General features: G+C 32.6%; 2 protein-coding genes and 1 long non-coding RNA gene across 5 annotated transcripts; 2 read left to right on the forward strand and 1 right to left on the reverse strand.

Annotated features, from left to right (window-relative positions):
• The first annotated feature begins 763 nt into the window (after positions 1–763).
• LOC112708749 (uncharacterized) lies at positions 764–4,487 on the forward strand. Its single transcript, XM_025760688.3, has 3 exons — positions 764–931; positions 1,255–1,412; positions 2,929–4,487. The coding sequence occupies exons 2-3, from the start codon at positions 1,268–1,270 to the stop codon at positions 4,200–4,202; spliced, it is 1,419 nt and encodes a 472-aa protein (XP_025616473.1). The 5' UTR covers positions 764–931; positions 1,255–1,267; the 3' UTR covers positions 4,203–4,487.
• Positions 4,488–7,082: 2,595 nt separating this feature from the next.
• On the forward strand, positions 7,083–11,826 carry LOC112710071 (uncharacterized). The gene is made up of 3 exons (XM_025762172.3): positions 7,083–7,293; positions 11,175–11,373; positions 11,450–11,826. The coding sequence occupies exons 1-3, from the start codon at positions 7,280–7,282 to the stop codon at positions 11,693–11,695; spliced, it is 459 nt and encodes a 152-aa protein (XP_025617957.1). The 5' UTR covers positions 7,083–7,279; the 3' UTR covers positions 11,696–11,826.
• Positions 11,827–16,700: 4,874 nt separating this feature from the next.
• On the reverse strand, positions 16,701–19,886 carry LOC112710074 (uncharacterized). 3 transcript variants are annotated; one of them, XR_003156644.3, is made up of 4 exons: positions 19,702–19,886; positions 19,557–19,606; positions 19,316–19,466; positions 16,701–17,069 (listed from the first exon to the last, which is right to left on the reverse strand). It is a non-coding gene; the product is annotated as an uncharacterized lncRNA (long non-coding RNA). The 3 variants fall into 3 exon arrangements; XR_011865083.1 differs by having other exon boundaries at positions 19,321–19,466; positions 19,552–19,606; XR_003156645.3 differs by having other exon boundaries at positions 16,748–17,069; positions 19,552–19,606.
• Positions 19,887–20,562: the final 676 nt, after the last annotated feature.

The following is a 20,562-nucleotide window of genomic DNA, read 5'->3' on the forward strand; positions in this document are numbered from 1 at the left end:
GATTTTAAATAGAAAATTAGATGAGGGACGGTTTTGATGCTGGCAAAAAACTTTAAGGACCAAAACCATACTTACCCTTTTAGGAATTAAAACTTGAGATTATGTAGAATAAGAAGTAACAAATACTTATATAATTTAAAAAATAATAAAAATATTAAATTATTTAAATTATCATTTAATTTGTAAAATTAAGTGTAAAAAACACTTTAATGACATTATGTATTATTTTTTAGGGGTACTCTACTGTACAGATTGGAGTAGTACAGAATGAGAGTATAATTCCTTTTATAGTTATTTTTTATTATTTTATTATTATTCAAAATGTGAGTCCTATCTTTATTAATCTTTCTTCCATTCTATTAAGAAAAAATTTATAAACTTATATCTTTACCATATAATTCACCTATTTTTTATTCTGAAAAATTTTCAAATGTAAAATAGAAGTCCAAAATCACAAAAATAACCCATAACTATTTGTAGCGTATTGCATAAAGTATAAAAATATTATAACTAAAAGTATCTTAATTATGACTGAAATTATATATTGTATAAATATAATTATTTATTTTATATTTTATATTATATAATTTTTTATTATTTTTTATTTTAAAAAATATTAAATTTTAATTTTTATATCACTTTAAAAAATTATACTTTATAATAATCTTTTTAATATATTATGCCAAAGAGTTAAAATTTTAATAAAAATATATATGATTAATTTAATATACACAAAATAAACTAATTATTATTTCATTTATCTGCTTGGAACCGAGACGACGAGTTCCCAAGCATGAAGCGTGCTTCCCTCTTCATTCAGTCATTAATTCGCTCTCAATTTGAATTTCTTTCTCATTCTCACTCTCACGGTCTGAAATTGAAAAGGTTACAACTACTATCTTCACCACCCAACACAAATTATTCGGACAAGGTAAGTCTTGTGTCCTTCTGCTTTTTTTCCCCTCCTAATATTTCACCCCCTTTTATTATTAACAATGAGCTTTTGGTTATAGATGATGCATAATAATAATAATAATAGTTCAGTGGGGTTAGAAGAAAATAAAAAAATTTAATGTTTGAAAAATAGCTGTGTATTCTTTTGTGCTTATATGAGATCAGCAAATTGTGTTATACAAATTTCAAAATTCAAAGGATGATTTCTTGATTTCTTTCCTATGCCATAATTCTATTTCCAACACTATATCATGTGTTGCTGTTTATTTCTCGTGAAATTCGTGATGGAAATTTACATAGGTTGGGATAGTTGATGACATTTTGGGTCATGGTTCATCGCCGCCGCATGCTCGCCGCCGTCCCCACGCATCTCGCAGGATCCTCGGTGTTGTGTGCTCGCGTCTGGCCTCCGCATCTCGGCGTCACATTCTTCTCTGCCCATTGGAAGACCACCGAAGGTTACTCAATTTTTCTTGCTTACTTCTTTCGTTTTCAATCTGTTGTTCATAAAAAAAATGTGATTTGGTTAATTTAGTTTTTAATGTGTTCAAAATAATTTAGTTAAAAACAATTTGTTAATTGTGTGTTTGTGAGCTCTGATCTCTTATGATGCTATGTATGTAACGTAATTGACGAATTGCTTGGTTATGAATTTATGATGAGACTTGAATTTGTTGCATGGAAAGCTTGTTAATTTCTTATTTATCCTGCTCATTGCTGATTTTGTGTTCGTTTGCTAATTTTGAATTTGGAAAGAAAATGTTTGGAGATTGGTATTTAGTTATTTACTTTTACTTTGTGGTTATGATATGATGATTCTGCTAATCCATAAATATAATAGAGATGCGCCTTATTTCTAATTTTAATTTTGAGGTCCTGAAATTATCATTGTTAGAATTGATTGTTAATTGCCTAATTGATTAATTGTTAATAGGCTCCGTTGCTGAAGTGTGATTGTTAATTGCTTAATTGGAATTGATTGCTAATTATCTGATTGATCGTCACTGTTATTGTGTGAAATTAACATATTATTGTAGTATACTAGTATTGAACTATTGACTAATAATATGTATATTTTATTTTGGAAATTGAGACTTAATTGTTGTTAAAGTGTTGAAGATATATATTTCAAAATTTAATTTTAAGTTTTTGATTATTTTATATTGTTATTTAAGTAGGACCAGGATAGCAGAATCAATCAATAATCCACTAGTTGAACTAGTGACCTAGTAGTCTGATTCGGTTCTAATAACTATGCTTGGAGTGGTTTTTTCTTTTATCACTTTACTGAATTTCGTCTCAAGCTCTTGTTGATGATTGTGCTGTGTGACTTTTTACGAGTTAGGAAGTTGAACTTGTTATTTTGTTAATTATATGTTAGCACTTCGTCTATAACTCTATATTATTAGTTGAAAATAACTTAGGACATGTTCTTATTGCAATAGATATAATCAAGACTTTAGGACATCTTATCTTTTTTTTTTTTTACTTAATTAGTGTAAAAACTGAAAAACTGAACCGAACCAAACCAAACCAATTCTAATTGGTTTTATTTGGTTTGATTGGCCACACAAAAAAAGTCGAACCAAACCACACCGAATATTTTACATATAATTGGTTCGGATGACTTTTTTTTTTTAATAAAAAAAAAAAAGAAACAGAACCAAACTGCAAACTGAACACCCCTATTCAAGAGCATGCTTACATCGGTTGAGCGACCAATTGTGGTTACCACACTACAAGTAGCTATAGAATTTATGTCAATGCTTAGCAATAAATTTATTGTTTTTCTTTCCCCTTAAATCTCAATGAATAAGTATCTATATGAACATCAAGTGCTTGCATAATGTGCAAGCCATTATCACGTTCCTTTTAAGTTTGGCTGCTAGGTGTTTGATAAAATGTCTGAATGAAAAGGGTTACTCTTTTTAGAGTCATTATTTGTTTCCATTCGTTTTGAGTGTTATTTTTCAGTTCCTATATTTTTCTTGGAAGTAATGGAACTGTCTTCTGGAATTTGGAAGCTGCTTTCCGGTGTCAAAACCAACAAATCTACACCTTTTAACCTGAATTCGATGCCTTATCACTGTTATCAAGATGTTTCCAACCTGCAATGCTATCAGAGTGACTTTTCCAAGCTAGAAGAATTGACTCGGGTTCTGGCAAATGTGGATGCAATTAATGGAAAACTTGTTGACACAATTAGTAATTCAACCATTTTTGATGAGCAGATTAATCATGATATGTGTACCTTCAAGTCTTTTGTCCGGGCCTTTATTGGATCTCCACCAGTTCAGCACAAAATGAAACAGGTTCTGGTCTCCACCATGGGAACACAAAATGAACCATTTTCTCCTTTCAGTCAAGCAAGAGAAAGAGAACCTATAGTGATTGATAACCTTGCCAAAGTGAGCAACTTTCTTGATGTTTCTACTCAACAAAGGAAGGTAGTTCGTTTCAAAGTGTGTCCACAGGCAACCCAGCACCGCATATTGATTGGTACACTCAAGGAAGTTCTGAATAATTTTAAAGTTGATTTGGATGCTTTGGATTCTCAGGGCTTAGACAAAGATACTATAATGGGTCAGCAAATTGTTCTTACCTGCCTGAAGTTTCTCACTGAAGCTGCTGTTTCCAATGAACCTGAATCCACTTCATGGATGAGGCTTTCACCTTCAAAAAATGTCAACACCTCTGGTTCCCGGAAATGGGAAGATGTTCTTGAGATGTTCAATGATCTGATCGAGTATTTTAGAGCCGAAACAAGATTAAAGTTGCATGTGGCTAAGGCTGAAGTCATGAAAGAAGGGCTTTTGCAAATCAAGGACATTTTGATTGACAACAGTATTGGATACAAGGAAGCTAGACACCAAGAACGCCTGGTGCAAAAGAAGCTTTCCAAAACATTGGGACACTCATCTCGCTGCTTGTTCACGCTATTATTATATTACCTCTTTGGAAGAGTCTCAGATATTGAAGTAGACATGGCTGGGGGAGTTTACCAGAGTGGAAGTGACAACAAGAACTGGTTGTGTATGGGAAGAATTTTGACTTCAGATAGTGAGAAGATGATTGGGCGTGGTGTGAAGCAGTTGGATAGAGCACTTAGCCTTTTCAAGTTTGTATGGGAAACTGCTGAAATGAAAGGTCATTTGGACCTTCAAGGTCATTTGTGGTCTGTTGGAGAACACAATAGGGTTCTTAGGTACAGAGGAAATACATACTTTCTTCATGGCATTTGCCTTTAATCTTGGAAACTCATATGCAGTTGTTTTCATGTGAATTTGATAGTTAAAAACCGTTAAATAACAATTTAGTCATGCATGTCAAATCATCTAACGATTCTTAACTATTAATGTCGCATGAAGACAAACTGTATGTGAGTATCTTTACAAAATCATTCAACCTCTATTCTATGATTTTTATTCTTTCCATAGCTTTTGTTCTCACAAACAAATGTTCAATTGCAAATGATCTTGTGTATGTGCCCATTTTCATATGAATAATTTAGTCTATTAGATTTTGGAACAGTATCTAAATGAAGAATGGAGGATGCTGATGTAGGATACGAAATTTTTCACTTGCCCTTAATTGCTACCAATCATACAAATGCGCCTTCCACAAATTCTATGTACCTTAACTCTTCAGAAAATATGCCATAAGCCAATAACAATAAGCATAGATTTTAACTTCTTCCTACTTGACTGATGTTATATCGCCACTATCTAATGCTATGGGAAGTAGGGAACAAAATTAAACTAAAAATTCCACTTCACTTTTTAAGCTTATCGCTAAATGAAAATACGTAGAGCAACATCATGATAGTTCATCATCTTGCACGAAAATTTGCTAAGAATTTTGGCATATTACAAGGTGTAAAATGACCAAACTTTTGAGATCGTCAACACACTGAATACATATAATTAGCCACACAAAACAAAATTGCATATCGTCTCATGTTTAGGGTGGGAAAGGTACACAACAAAATTTCATGATGTGTACTTTGATAACGATCCTATCCTTTTGGTAAGGCATAAATAAGATTTTTATCCTATTTTTTTACGTTGAGAGTAAATAAATACTCTTGTTTTATGTTTTTTTTTTCCCTCAATAATGTGGCACAATTTTTTATTAGTTTTTATTTTGTTAAATTTTAAAATTTTTAAATTAAAAAGTAAAACCTTATAAATTATAATACTAACTTAAAATATAATTAATGGACTAAATTATTATCCTAACACTTAAGAATCCCCATTTTTGGCTCCATAAAAATATACATTTATAGTATTTAATTATTAGCAGAATTCTTTTACATATTTTGGGGCGAATTCTTTTATTAAAGGAGAGCCTTTTAATGTTACAATAATGGGAAATCCTTGTAATCTTCTTCTTTACAATTGCCATGCACTGCAAAGCATAGTGATGATGATGATATTATTGTTGGGTTAGGAGCCCATGTCACTTAGCAATTGTTGCATGTCATTTCCTGAAACATTTTGCAGCAATAAATGCCCACTCAACCTACAAAACGACACGTTTCTTAACGCATATATTTATAGTTATTGAAGCCAAGTCACTTGCTAAGCTGGAGTTGGCGGCAGGGGAGAGCACGGATAATCGGGTCTAATTCGAATCAAATCGATATTTTTTGTTAGTGATTAGTTCGGATATCGATTTTGAGGATGTGGAATTCGAACTAATTCGCGAATCCGATCATATATTAATTAAATAAAAAAATAAAAACATATATGATTTTTTCATTAGACAATGATTATTCATTATTAATATGTTTATATTTTAATGAGTTTAATTTTTAATGTGTTTGGTATTTAACATGTTTGGATTATTTCTTTTGACGTTACATATTTATTGTACTTATTGAATTTTTAAGATAAAAATTTGTTTTTTTATGAATTTCAAAGTCATCGGATATCAAAGCATAGGATATGAAATTATCTTCACACTGTACTCCCATTGAACATTTAATCATGAACTATTGTTCCGTATATAACCATCTAACCACAGAAGATCCTCTAGCACAAAAAAATCATCGGATGAAATCAGTATTTTCAAATGGTTTACAAAAGCTTAAGGACGTTGATATTCAAGGAATACAAAAAGTACAAATTGATTCTCCAGATCTTGAGAACTTACGTTATCGTCCATTGGATTTTGATGCACCCTTCAAGTTGAATTTCGATTGTTGCACAAATTTAAGATGTTTGTGCTTATTGTATTTGAAGCACTGCTATGGCAGACAAGTGGTTTCTTGAACATTTTTTAGTATCCTTTTCTTGAGAGTTTGAAAGTGGCCATTACTCTATGTTACAGATATTAATATTTTGAGTGCCCAGTTTAATATTTGTTATAATCTTTTTTTAGTAAGAGTACACAAGAAGTATATAATATATAAAGTGTAATAATTCAATAAATATTTTTTAAAATTTTTTTTATTTTTTTAACTAAAAAAATATAACAAATAAATCTACATCTAAATAAAAATAATCTAAGTAACATCTTAAGTTAAATCATTGCTCTTACTTGAAGGAGATCAACATTGATGCTCCAAATTTGTTATCATTTGACTATGCTGATGATAACAAACCTGTTATATCTTTTTTAAGAGGTTCTAATAAACTTAAAGTCAGTGTTTGTACCGTGGTGGATTTAGGGAACTTTTATAGCTTGAGAGAATTTATGTTATTCATTATAAATTAACTTACATCACTAAAATTTTTATGAAGAATGTTAAAGTCAAAATGGTTAAAGAAAAAGCAAAATTTTAGTTGAATGCAATAATCATTAATTTACTAGATATTACTAAAAGCTAATATATTGGAAGTTTGAAGATTTTTTAAAAACATTTAAGAGAATAGTATAACTACAACATTCTATAACATTGAAGAGATTCAAAATCAAATTAAATTGAAATTGGAGGCCAAGCAACCTAAATTAGAAGATTATAGAAACTACATAAATGCAAGTTGAAGGAAGATTCATGAAGACAACTCATAGCATGGTAGTCATTACAAAATTGATTTGTGATTTATAAATTATTATTTTAGTAGGAAACATTGCCTATATAAAGGCATATATGTCTTGTGTATTGTATGTGTTCCGTAAATGAAATGAATATGTTTTGAAATATTAGAAATTCTCTCCTTAGTATTATGAGCATTAGTGAGTTTGAGAGATGAAAAATATAATAGCATCATTTATACGAGTGAGTGAGTGATTCTAGAGTCAATAATATAGTGTGGATATTTTACTTTTAATTTATCCAAAATATACCACAAAATATTTTGCCATCGCTCTCCCTCTATCTATGAGCCATTTCGGGTAAGCTTCCACTTGCTACTTCGTTGGTTCTTTCTTCATTCATATTGATATGTGCGTATTTGATATAGTGATCGTTACACATTCATTGAGGTATGTCACTTATTATTTTCACATTTTCTGTTTAATTCTCTTTTTTACAAATTAGAATTCTAGCTACTTCCATTCCATTCCAGTAGAGCTTCATCATCTCAAATACTATTATCAACCTATAAACATTTCTAATTAGAATTAGAGACTTTGATGTTGACGATTTACAACTTACATCTATGTATGTATTGAAGTGCCTATTATGTAACGAAGTACTATAATATTTGAAGTTTATTATATATGATCATGATTAGTATGTGCATGCTTATATTTACAGTTTCCTAAACTAAGCAACAATTTTTAAGGTACTATATTGGTTTTGATTGTATTCTTTGTAATTTTGATTGATATTAGTTAAAAAGTTACATTGATAAAATTGAAGTGTGCAGTATTTTTTTGTTAAATTGTGTGTTATTTGAAGAGATTTACTTCTAATTTGAAATAGTGATTTTTCTTGAGGTGATTTATGAAATAAATTATTTAATTTAGGAAATACAAATTTAAACAGACTATTTATGTGAGGTGACTATTTAGAAGTCTTTTTTGATAAACCAAAAGATGTTTGGTAATGATATTTCGAAATGAAATTTAGCAAAATATATACAGAATGTTATGAATTGGAATTAGAGAGTCTCTATTCTTTTGATTTAGAAAAATAGGAAGAATATTTTAGATTATATAGCTAAAACAGTTGCTTCTGCCGCAGACAATTACTTAATTGTGGAATAAACTTTAACATCAAATAGACTTAGACATGAATCTAGCCAATTAATTTGGCTGTCTTTTTTTTTTAGCCACAAAAAAAAACTATTACACCTTTCATAAAAAGAACTTGTTTAAAAATTATTTAATATGAAAAAAAAAATTTAAAAAAATATTTTTATTTTAAACTCAATTCTATAATTTGAAATGACTATAATATATTAATAAAATAGAATTTAATTCTTTAATTTAAAATAAATTTTATGTGAATTAAATTTTTTCTGTTTATAATTTTATCGATTATTTTATTAATTATAAATAAGGATATTTTAGACATTTAATATATTAAATATGAAGAATGTAAAAATTAATTTAAAAACAAGATTTTTTTTAATTTAATTTATAAATAAAATAAAAATAAAATTTTTTAAAAGAATTTAACTAAGTTACTTGTAGTTGTTCTAAAATAAGACGAAGAATTCAACTCATTTTTCTCTCTTTTCACCGTTTGTGTTCGACTATTCACATTAAGTTTCATGTGTTTCTCTTCCTCCCTTTTATATAAGTATTAAGTTTTGGGAATATTGCACAGTATCTCCCTCCTCAAGTTTGAAATTATCCTAAAAATTAAAAGGATCACACTATGGTACAGATGAAGTTTGTAAAGATATTCAGAGACTCCTGATTCTTGTGCCATTCTCTTACACATGTGTTGCTTGTCTCCGTTTAGGGGTGCAGCACTCTCTGTAACGGAATTAATATGAATTGGACTTCCGTTACTAGAAGTGGGCGGGACAATTTTTATGTAGTTTTTTTGTAAGTTGTGACTTCAGCTTAGTATTTTTCTGTGCCTTGGAGTTTTAAGGACTAAATTTCTATTTTGGTTCTTGAGATTCACGCGATTACTCATTTTTTATCTTCGAAATTTAAAATTATCTATATTGGTCTTCCAGATTTAAGTTTGGGCACCAATATAATCCCACGACTTTTTCTGGTGATGATTAGACAAATGGAGTGCTGAGATGACACCCTTCCTGTCACGTTGGACGTTGTAATGGCTAGTTGATGTGGCGAGGGTTGTATTTGTATCCAATTTAATCCCCCTTGTTAAAATTTTGTCATAATAACTCAGATAAATAATAAGATAATTAGGATTTTAGAAACTAAATTGGATACAAATACAACTCTCACCACGTCAGCTAGTCATTGCAGCATCCAGCGTGGTAGAGAGGATGTCATTTTAACACTTCGTTTGCTGAAAATAGTCGAGGGACCACATTGGTGCTCGAACTTGAATCTGGAGGATCAATATAGGTAATTTTGAATTTCAAAGACTAAAATGAGTAATCACATAAATCTCATAGATCAAAATGAAGATTTAGTCGAATTTTGAACTTTTAGTTATGACTTGTACTACATGAATTTTTTATTGAAACTTTTTGTTGTGTTTCTGTTTTTCCCTTTTTCAAAATGTGGAGAAAAGGAAAAAATCTTTTTCAAACAAAATTATCTTACCGTACCATACAATCAGAGGTGCAACTAGATTCAGATTACAAGAATTGTTTAGTTACATATTTATTTTATTTTTTTATTCAACTAAAAATTCACTACCAAATAATTTCAAAAAACACGTTACCACATATCACAATTTTAAAAGCCTGAAGCCATAATTCTTAAGAGATGAAAACAAATAATATTGAAGGATCTATGCACACATTATCCTAACAAAAAATTTCGGAGATAGCGTATCTTATCTAAAAATATTAAATATTAAAAATTACAACAATTATTAAATATTTAAATATTTTTATCTAAAAAATTTCAGTCAAAAGACTTATAAAAAATAAAATAATATCAAATTAAATAAAAATAAATAAAAAAATTATTACGAGTAACATTGGTTATTAAATAAAATAAGCCGTAAAATAGTATCTACTAGCTAACATTAGTCATGACGTGTTAATAATTAGGTTGTTACGATATCTGTCCATTCATCTCTCACAAAATAAAAGGTAAAGTCGTCTTTAATCATTTTTAAAGAATTAACAAACTAATTATTTGTTTTTCTAAAAAATAGTCTAGTTGAAAGATCAATATCGTAAATGTTTTTGTTAAAGATTAAATTATTCGAAGATAATTATTTGACGTTAGTTTAGGTACAAGCCAAAATTATATGATTAAAATGATACAAACATTCTGATATAGTAAAAAAATATTTTACCAATTAAGAATACACTTACCAGAAGAATATGACATAAAATAAGTATTAACCGTATATTAACTTAAATCATTTTACATAAAAAAGGTGAAGAATCCAGAAGCATTTCCTTTATTCTTCTATTTATTTTTTGGGTGGCCATTTCGTTTTTTTTTTTCTTCCCATGGGTGGCCATTTGTTATTCTTTTTGGATGATTTTTTACATTCTTAGATAAGTATCAACCTCTTAGATAAGTATCAACCTCTTGTTTTTGGATATGAATATCTACATTAACTCGTTTTTTGACATAATTTCATCATACAATCAATCCAATAAAAAAATCCATAAGAAAAACAGTAAAAGTCCATACAAAACTTCATGAACTGAACTTCACATAAGAGTATTCTCTTCTGACAAAAAAAGAGTATTCTCCGTTACATCATAAATCCTGGAAGGCTCAACTAAACCCTGCGAGCCTATGCCAGCAAGCCCTACACTGAAACTGTTGGCTCTGACATTTGTGTCTCAAATCTCAATTCTGGACATGCTTCGGGACACGTGTACATTTTGTATTGTGTATGTTTCTCATTGCATCATACGGAATATCTGTAGCTATGTACAAATTTAACTCTTTAATGTATAAATCACCAATTTTAAAAGGAATAAGTACTTTTTTCGTTTTCAATGTCTAGAATCAAAATTAATTTCATCCTTAATTTTTTTTTGTTATTAAAATCATCTTCAATCTTTACAAACACATTAAAATCGTCCTCTCCTCTATTTACAAAAAATTTTGGACATAGTTACTCCTGAAGTTGTTACCAATAGCTGAACCATTTAATGATTAAGAAAATTAAGTTTTATTTTTAATTAAAAATCTCATCCCCAAACCAGAATCATAAAGCGTGTGCTAGGGATAGGGTTCCAGTGCAGCCATGACGTTGGAGAGCTCAAAGTCATCTCGGTCTCTCAGACTAGGGGGTCTGCGCAGAAGAAGGGGCTTCTTTGTGGACATGTAGAGAGACCAGTGTTGCGAGTTTCGGAAACCAAAGAAAATTCAGGTCGCCAATTTTGGGGCTACGTCTACTATGAGGTGCGTTCATGTTTTATTGTTCTCAGCTAACCCTAACGTTTTGTTTCTGGGCACTGACTATGGTGGGATCATGTAGGTTAAAGATGAATGTCAATTTTTTCGTTGGGCAGACCCAGAAGCTGAAAGCGAAGATCCGCATGTTGCAAGGTTGAAGAGGAAAGTTGTAGTCCTGAAGGCAGACGTGAAGGCATCTGAGTGGAAGTTGAAGGTTGCTGCAGTGTTGGGCATGGTTGGGTGGGTTGGTTGTTTATTTTGCTGGCTGCAGGTTTCGTTGAATCACAAGCAGAGTTTACCATGTTTGCTGCCTCTGAAAATGGGTTGATGAAAGTAGGGTATAAAATAGGGCAATTTTAGTTAGTTTGTACTTAGGCATTGAAATCTACTTTATGTAATTTAAGTCTGCTGCTGTGGCTGGATAGATTTTGTGTTAATGAAACTGGTTTTTGTAGGTTAGTGTATGTGTATGTAAGTGATGGTGTGTGTCTGTAATTTCACAAGAAATTGGTAATGAAAGTAGATATGGTTGCCCCATAATTATGACTGAAGAATTGTGTCAACATAAATGGTAAACTATGACCTGGTTTAATAATGCATAATATGTAGTATGTAATACTCGCTCAACATCAAAATGATACCAGTAACAGATACATCAAAAAACAACTATGTGACTTCATTCATTAATAAACCAAGGATAATAAGCTTAAACCATTCATTAAACCAGATGACAGTTGGACTTAGAACAAAACAACAGTAATTCTGTTCACTTTTACACAACATTAACCATAAATAGTATGTAATAAGTTGCAATCAAAATGAAATCTCACAACCATACAGTATGATCAACTTAGCTCTACATTAACAAGCTAACAACTTAAGCAGTCTCTAAAAAGCCTTAAAGTTTTTTCCAATTCCTTAGAGGCAGTTTTGCCATCAGCCTTAACTTTCTTGGAGAAACATGTAGTGCAATGTTGTGAGTGAAGGAGACTTTGTTCATAACTGGTTGGCTTGAGTTGGATGTACCCTTCTCCTTGGTAGCTGGTGGTGGTTGTGTTGAGCTTCTGATGGGCTTCATCTTGGACCTTTGCTGGGGAGTAGCTGCTGGTGTTGTCATAGATGCATGTGTTATGGGCTTGGGGATGGGCTGGGAAAGGGATTACTTGAATCTGGTTATGGGTGTTGTGCTGGTGGCTGGTTGGGGCTGTGATGATGAGTTTTCTTGTGATTTGGACCTCTTCCTCCCTCTGGTAGCAGATTGCACAGCAGGTTGTGAAATTGATCTATTCCTTCCCCTATTAGTTTTCTTCACATCAGATTGTTTAGGTGGTTGGGCCTGCAATACAGCAACAAAGAGACAGATAACATGCAGCAACAACATTACAATAAAACCCTAACATACATATGGAGAAATGAACTTACAAGGAGGGGTGGATTGCTGCATCTTCCTCTCTTATGACCTGATGCACCACAGTTTGAGCACCTCTGTATCTGCCCCCTCCTAAACAAGTGAGTCTGGCATCTAGCCTCTGATTCATCAGGTCTTCTTTTCCTTTTCTTTACTGGTCTGTGGCTAGGCTTTCGATAGGGTGGTGGCATGACATCATTGAAGTTAGTGTGCTCCCACAGATCTGGGCCATTAAGAGGGTTGATAACCAATTCATAGCACTTGACATAAGCCTTTCTCTTGTAGTAGTCATCCACATATGAATCCAATTTAAGACCCTTGAAGTTTATGCAGCTGATGGCATGTGTGCATGGAATTCCACTTAGCTACCATTTTCTACATGAACACTCACGAAGAGACAAATCAATAGTATATTTGCTCAACCCATTAACAACCTCATAAGTCTGTGCAGCAGACCAGTAAGGCCTCCACTCACCGGCTGCCCTACCTCTTCTCTCTATCTTCTTCCTAATTCGAGGTAAAATTGTTCCATTGAACTTTTGAATTCTTTCTCTATTAACAACCTATCTACTCATCAGGTACACCCTAATTTCTTCTAGCATAGTAATAATGGGCTTTTTCCTAGACTCTAACATTGCACCATTAAAGCTTTCACACATATTGTTTACAAGAGTATCACATTTGGAATGGAAGTTAAACCTGGACCTGCTCCAAAATTTAGGAGGAATAGAGTTGAGATTCCTGTAAGCATGCACATTGACTGCTCGGACCACTGCCATCTCTCTCTCCTAGTCCTTTCAGTGTGTAACCTTTGCACACCTCCACATCAATTGCTTCAATTGCAGTCCCGGAAACTTTTTTCTGAAGTTGCTGTAGAGATGGCGCACGCAAAACCTATGATCTACACCTGGGATTACTTCATCAAAAGCTGGCAGTAAGCCCTAGCAAAGGGAGGTAAAATTGTCCATGCATAAGTATGTTAATAGTCAGAGTTAACTGAGTATATTAATTCAATTTAACACAATTATTATTTACCTTCTGCTGATCAAACATGAAGGTTGCCCTGCCAATTGTCTCAGACCCGAAATCATCAATTAGCAGCTTCAGAAACCAAGTCCAGGTATCTTTCGTCTCTGACTCTACAATGGTATAGGCGATAGAGAGCATTTGATCATTGGGGACCCAACCTATAGCAGTCAATAGTTGCCCCCTTGAGGTATTTTGAGAAAGCAGCCATCTAGCCCAATGAACTTCCTACAGTGCACAAAGCTTTTTTTTGCAAACGTCTAGGCATACATAAAGTCTTTGAAATATGCAGTAGTTGTTCAAGGATGAGTGTTACTGCTCAATCTCAAAATCAGGGGACCTCTGTAGCTTGAGCGTCACTAATGATCCTGGATTAGCACGTAGCAACTCCGAGCACTAATCAGCAATCCTCTTGTACTGCTTCCTATACTCTCCCTGTATGACATCCAACGCAACTTGCCTTGACCTAGCTGCCATTGAGGTTGTAACTGTCAGATTCCACTTTCTTTGTGCCTTGTTCACCAATTCCTTGATCTTAACCTTCGAATTATGTTCCACCTTCTTCTTAAAAGCTTTACTCAGCCACAAAGTACGCATTATCCCAACCCTATGTGACTGGCCACATGTATGCTTAAGGTGCATGGACCGAAGCTGCCAAGTTGCTTCCTCTCTCATCTTAGCAGCATATAACCAAAAAGGACAACCAGGCTGACAAACAGCCCTCACTCTAACCAAGTCAAGCTTCGCATACCTGAGTCTCCTTCTTGTTTGTACTACATACGACATCACAGTGTCTTTAAATTCCTCTCTTGAAGCAAAAACTGTTCCCACCTCCCACTTGTAACTAGTCATGTCTTTAACATCCTTATAAATTGGATAGCTCCTTGTCTCATAGTTATCTTCCTCTTGTCCTTCCTCATCATCTGAACCAACACCAACTTCATACTCCAAATCCACTTCATCGCTATTGAAGCCTTCCTCATCACTAAAATTGCCATTCATAACCCATTTGTCTTTATCAACCCTCTCACTATCCTTGGCACTTGTATCTTCCTCAAACCCACTCTCATCATCATATTCCTCTTCACTATCTGTAAAATGAATGTCGTCTGCACTATCAATCTCAAGATCAGACAGAATAAACTCCTCATCTCGCTGTCATCATTGCTATTTGTCTCATCCCGTTCATTTTCAGCAGCCACATTTGTTTCTAAGTTATCTCCTTCATTACCTTGTTGCATATCATCATTTTCCACCTCTTGACCTTGTTCACCCTCATAAACCACCAACTGATTAATGAGATTGTCCTCTGTTTGGCCTCCAACATCAATAAACCCAGTTTTAGAAAATTCTTCTGCATCCTCAGCTACATGCACCACAAACACCTCAATATGACCCCTCAAGTTTGCTATTCTGCACATCTTAAGTGCATCTTTATCCATAGCAAATAATTTCGAAGCCTTCTCTAACCATTCATTTGCTGGATCCTTATACCACAGAGCTGAAATGTTCTTCTTTGTGTACTCAAACTGCCTTAACTCTGCATATGCCTCAAATACAGACCAGCAATCACTCTCAACATCTTCAATGAGTGTCTTTTGTCCCCCTATATACCGCAATGCCCCATCTTCATATCCAAATCGACTCCCACGGTAGACAGTCAAAGTAAAGCTTCCCATTTCTTAAAGAGAACAAAAAATGTAAATCAAACCCTCGCAGTTTTAGGATACTAAAAGAATCTGTTCAAATATTATTACGTTCAACCTCGAAAAAAAAAACCGTAACAAATGCTGCATACATACCTGAATAGCGATGACAATGCCAGACCGACCTCCTTCCTCACCGTTACTAACGACATCCAAATGCAGTTCCGATACTCTTCCGGTGACGACAGACCACTGCTAGGGTATCATTGAACATGAAACATCACCTTTGAAGTGTGACAAATGAGATAGTAAATGCCTTTCGCGGAATGAAAAACGAAGCGTTACGGACCCTCAAGAGTAAATATGTCTAAAATTTTTCATAGATAGGGCGAGGACAATTTTAATGTGTTTGTAAAGATTGAGGATGATTTTAATAACAAAAAATATTAGGAACGAAATTGATTTTAACCCCAGATCTTGGAGACAAAAAAAGTACTTATCCCATTTAAAATTACCAATTTAATCCCATTCATAAGATAATTATTTTACCCCTAACTAAATTAAACCTAGGAAAATCATATATAGTGACCTAAAGTATGAGAGGTGAGCAATTTAATTTAATTATAAAAATAGAATATTATATAACGATATTTGATTTAAAGTATTGAGTCACTTTCAAAATTTAAATATAAAATTTGAATTCTTTTGATTTGTGAATATTAGGGTTAAAAGAAAAGAAAGGAAAGCAAAGCAAGCAAGATGAAGAGATTTCATTCAATTTAACAAATAACAAACTGCTCTAACTAAGAATTCAGATCAAATGTTTCAATGTTTTTGTTTAAACAAAAAGTAAAACTGATTTGATGTATTTTCAAATTAGATTAGATTTAAAGTTTTGAACACACTAGTCGTTCCTCTCCCACACGTTCGGTGGTGAGCAACCCACAAATTCTTGCTCTCATCCTCATAGTCAAAACCCCAAATTAAATCAAGAAAGTGAGGGTCCCTATTCTCATGGTTTTGTACTTTTTATCTAAGAGATGTTCTTCAATTGAAACATACATAGTCTTTTATGGTAATTGTTTTTATGATTGTGTTATACGTTACCACCTGTGTATAAAATTATGTAACATCCTACTACACAGAGTCTTATGTTTGAATCATAAAGTTGAGGTGGTAAGATATTATGACATCTAAAAGTAAAAAATATATATAATAATAATGAAAAAGAGATAGTATGCTAGGAACCTTAAAAAATAGGTAAAATAAAATCGCAAAAAATCAAAAAGCACAACCCTCAAAAAATGTAGTTGCTTGCGTGAGAAGAAAACTAAAGCTCAACAACAAATATGTACAGATGACACGAGTAGAGGGTCAATAATACAAAATAACAAGTTCTTAACTTAGCCTGCAAAGGTAAGGCTGGCCGAAAAACATTTACGCACATATATATACATAATAATAACCCAAAAACCTCTAAGAGGTACATAAACAAAGTATTCTTACATACAAGAGGAGAAACTATATATATATACATATATACATCAAAGTAACAAAAGGGGATCCCAAAGTAAACCACTTCGCTGCAGAAACTTCAGACGCCTATCGAGGTGCCGCTCGACCTGCATTTGAAAATAACAACACAGTATGGGATGAGAACCGGAGGTTCTCGGCATGGTAAAGGTGTCACGCACATAATATATAAGGTCCTGGAAATGCTAGAGGCAATCCTAGAACGCTGACTCTCAAATTATAAAGCTTAAATTACTAAACAAGAATCATTAAAAGGGTGGTCTTCTAGGGAATTCTAAACCTAGCTTAAACTTTAACCTTAACTCTAACCTGTCTATCTTTCCTTCGTACCTACATCTCCGATGATTCGCATAGACAAAACAAACAGACAAGACAAGCACAGGTAGAAAAAGTAGTTCAAGTAACAATTACAACAATTAGAAGAATATAATCAATTAGGCATTCCCAATTAAGGCATAGCAAACAAAGCACACATATGCATATGATGAATGTCTATCCTACTGGCCGTGAGCTCACATGTCGGTTACTTTGCCAGAACCCAACACATCTGGTAGCTAATCCAGACATTGGTCATTAGGTTGCGCATCTACAGGAGGATCATAAACGAAGGAGAGTGCCTTTTCACCTTCTCCTGGAGATTTCACGAAGGAGAGTGCCTTTCCACATCGAAAGAGTATGCCTTTCCACCTTACAACCAGAGAAGAATGTGGAAAAAATAATACGAAAGAGAGTGTCTTTCCACCTTCCCCACATCTGCATCACGACAAGAGAGGGAACTTTCGTCTTCAACTTGCCATATCGACCATTTTGGCCACACACACTCATTCCCAAATCTCATCATTTATCATCATCATTTCCTTACATTCGTTCTTTATAGCCATAGCAGCATGTATTCATTTAGCTTTCACATCATTCTCTTATAATTCATCATGTTTACCCTTTCCGGGTCCCGACCAAACCATTTATCAAACTCTTCTCAACCTTTTTAGTATCGAATAATTTTAAAATTAACTCAATTCTAATATTAAACCAGTCACATAACACGGAGATTAATCCTTAACTTTTTGGACCCATGACTATCACTAAGACATCCTCGACACTCTATTTTCTTTTTTGTTTTTAATATAACAAATGAACTCGGAATTGGACAAACTTTATATCCAGACGTTCAGCTCGAAATAAGCTTTCTAGAAAATCAAAAATCACAATTTTCTGATTTAACTAGTCTCAGAAACAGAGAAGAAATTCTGACTGCTTTGCAGTGCTTGGAAACCAGAAAATAGCAGCATTATACGATATCTAAAATTTCATATAAAATTCAAATTGAATCCAATAGCCTTCAAAATTAATATGGTTCAACTTAACATATCTAGGTTTCTTTTTCAATTGGTTTCAGGTCAAAACCATTTTTAATGAAGGAGTTATGTAACTTGGAATTTGAGTTACTTTTTGCAGAATTCTGTTTTAAAAGCCAATGAACATGTCCTCTTCTAAGTCCCATAACTCACTCATTAAAATATGGACAGCCCTAAAATTTAAATCACATCTGATAAACATAACTAATTTTTACCTCCAATTGGTTGCACCTGAATATCCATCCATAATCAGAAGTTATAAACTCTCAAAGTTGCTGATCTAAGAAAACAGAATCTGGCTTTTATTGCATAACGCATCGTATTTCAAAAACTCATATCTTTAAAACCACAGTCCACCCATTCTAAAATTTTACGACGTTAAAATAATAGGACTAAAGCTTTATTTAAAATTGGTTCCATTTCAAAATTCATTTTGAAACGTTCGCAGCAGAGCCAACAAGTTACTGCTGTTCTAAAAATTCTGCAGTAAAATCAGATTCCACGACTACAATTTGAAAATTCACCATAAATCATATATTTAATGAAAAGATCCCAAATTCTCCAGTTCAGTTCCAAATATTACGAAGTTTAACTAGGACTTAGTTTCAAATAATTTCGATCATCACAGAATTAGTTACAATATATGCAATACCACAACAACACAACTCTACATCACCCATCATACCTCAATTCTAAATAATTCTCATGCATAATTCCATAACTATATCATGAAGACCTTCATCAATTCATCATCTATACACATTCATTAATCTCATTTTATCAACCATCATTAAATCATCATTTAACATTCAAATTTCCATTCTCAATATTGAATAACAAATCCATACTCAACTTGGTTCATAGTTATCAACAAGACACTAAGCAATTTTCACCCTCATACATTCATTCTTATCCTATGGTCATCTAGCATAAGTTTTCGCAGAACATTATATATTAAATATGCGAAACCTAAACCATACCTTACCCGATTTCCGCGTATTTATCCAAGGTACCCCACACGACAAAGTTGTAAGCCTCAACCGCCAAAAATTCAGCAATTAGAACTCTCACCAAGCTTCCAATTAAGCTTCCAACATCTCCAATTATCTCATATCACATATTTACATGCACCTAACATAGTTATCACAATATATTCCCAAAATTCAATACCCAAAATACCAAATTAATGAATCAATTAGAGTTCTAGGATTTTCACCTTACCAACAGAAAATTGGAACAAGATCCAGCAAGTCCACTAAGTTAATTTGATCCTAAACATTGAAATTGAACAATTTTCAACATAATTGCTCATGGATTTTCGAAACTGAAACAGAGGAAATTGGGGAAGAAAACTTGGTTTTCTCACCTTACAATGTATCTAGCTTTGTAGAGCTCAACGCTGCGGTCGCGTAACCACAAACGGATCGTCAATCGGAATTTTGAATCAAAAGTTATGGCAATTTGATTAGCAAGTGAGGGTTTGGTGTTTTGGAATTGTTCTTCCTTCTCCCATTGCTACTTTCTGCATTTTTCAGCATGCAAAATGAAGAGAGAGGGATCTGACTCACTTTATTAAGTATTTAAGTGAGTGAGTTAGGCTTAGGGGTTCGATTCGGGTTTGGTTCGATTGGTTTGATCTGTTTGATCTAATTTTGAGCCAAATTTTTTAAAATTTGTGTCAAAATTCTCTATTTTAATGAATTCTATCTTATTTTAATATTAGATTTATATTTTTAATTTTTCATATTAAAATTTAATTTATTGATTAGTTATTCGCTATTTTCACGGAGTTTATAAATTATATGACTAATTTCTTTAAAGTGACAAGGTATAAAATGGAAAAATTAAAATTTAAGTTACTTTAAATTTAAAAATCATATTATTATTATGATAACTGATTATGATAATGATGATTATTTGTAGAAGAGGGATTAGATCATTAGTAGCTATATATAAAGCGAAGAGTGCTCAACAGAGGAGTTAGAGAAAGACTGAACGAAGCCGCAAAGTGTCTTCGGTAAATGCTCTTTCCTCATATTTGTAATCTTAACTATTTGAAGGGTCTGTCTAAAATCAGTTCAAGTTTTTTAAACTTATTTAATGTATCATAAAATTTAAAGCATTGATTAGATTGATAAATGATTTAATAGTCTAAATTTAATTTATTTATAATTTATTAAAAATTACAATAAAAGATACAAATTTTTTATATTTTAAAATAAAGTAT

This window comes from Arachis hypogaea, chromosome 9 (assembly GCF_003086295.3).
Source record: "Arachis hypogaea cultivar Tifrunner chromosome 9, arahy.Tifrunner.gnm2.J5K5, whole genome shotgun sequence".
Lineage (NCBI taxonomy): Eukaryota > Viridiplantae > Streptophyta > Magnoliopsida > Fabales > Fabaceae > Arachis > Arachis hypogaea.

Coding starts and splice junctions, on each gene's coding strand:
- LOC112708749 (XM_025760688.3), top strand. CDS start 1,268: ATGACATTTTGGGTCATGGTTCATCGCCGCCGCATGCTCGCCGCCGTC. Junction 1,413..2,928: donor CCATTGGAAGACCACCGAAG/GTTACTCAATTT, acceptor GTTATTTTTCAG/TTCCTATATTTTTCTTGGAA.
- LOC112710071 (XM_025762172.3), top strand. Junction 11,374..11,449: donor GGGGCTACGTCTACTATGAG/GTGCGTTCATGT, acceptor GGGATCATGTAG/GTTAAAGATGAATGTCAATT.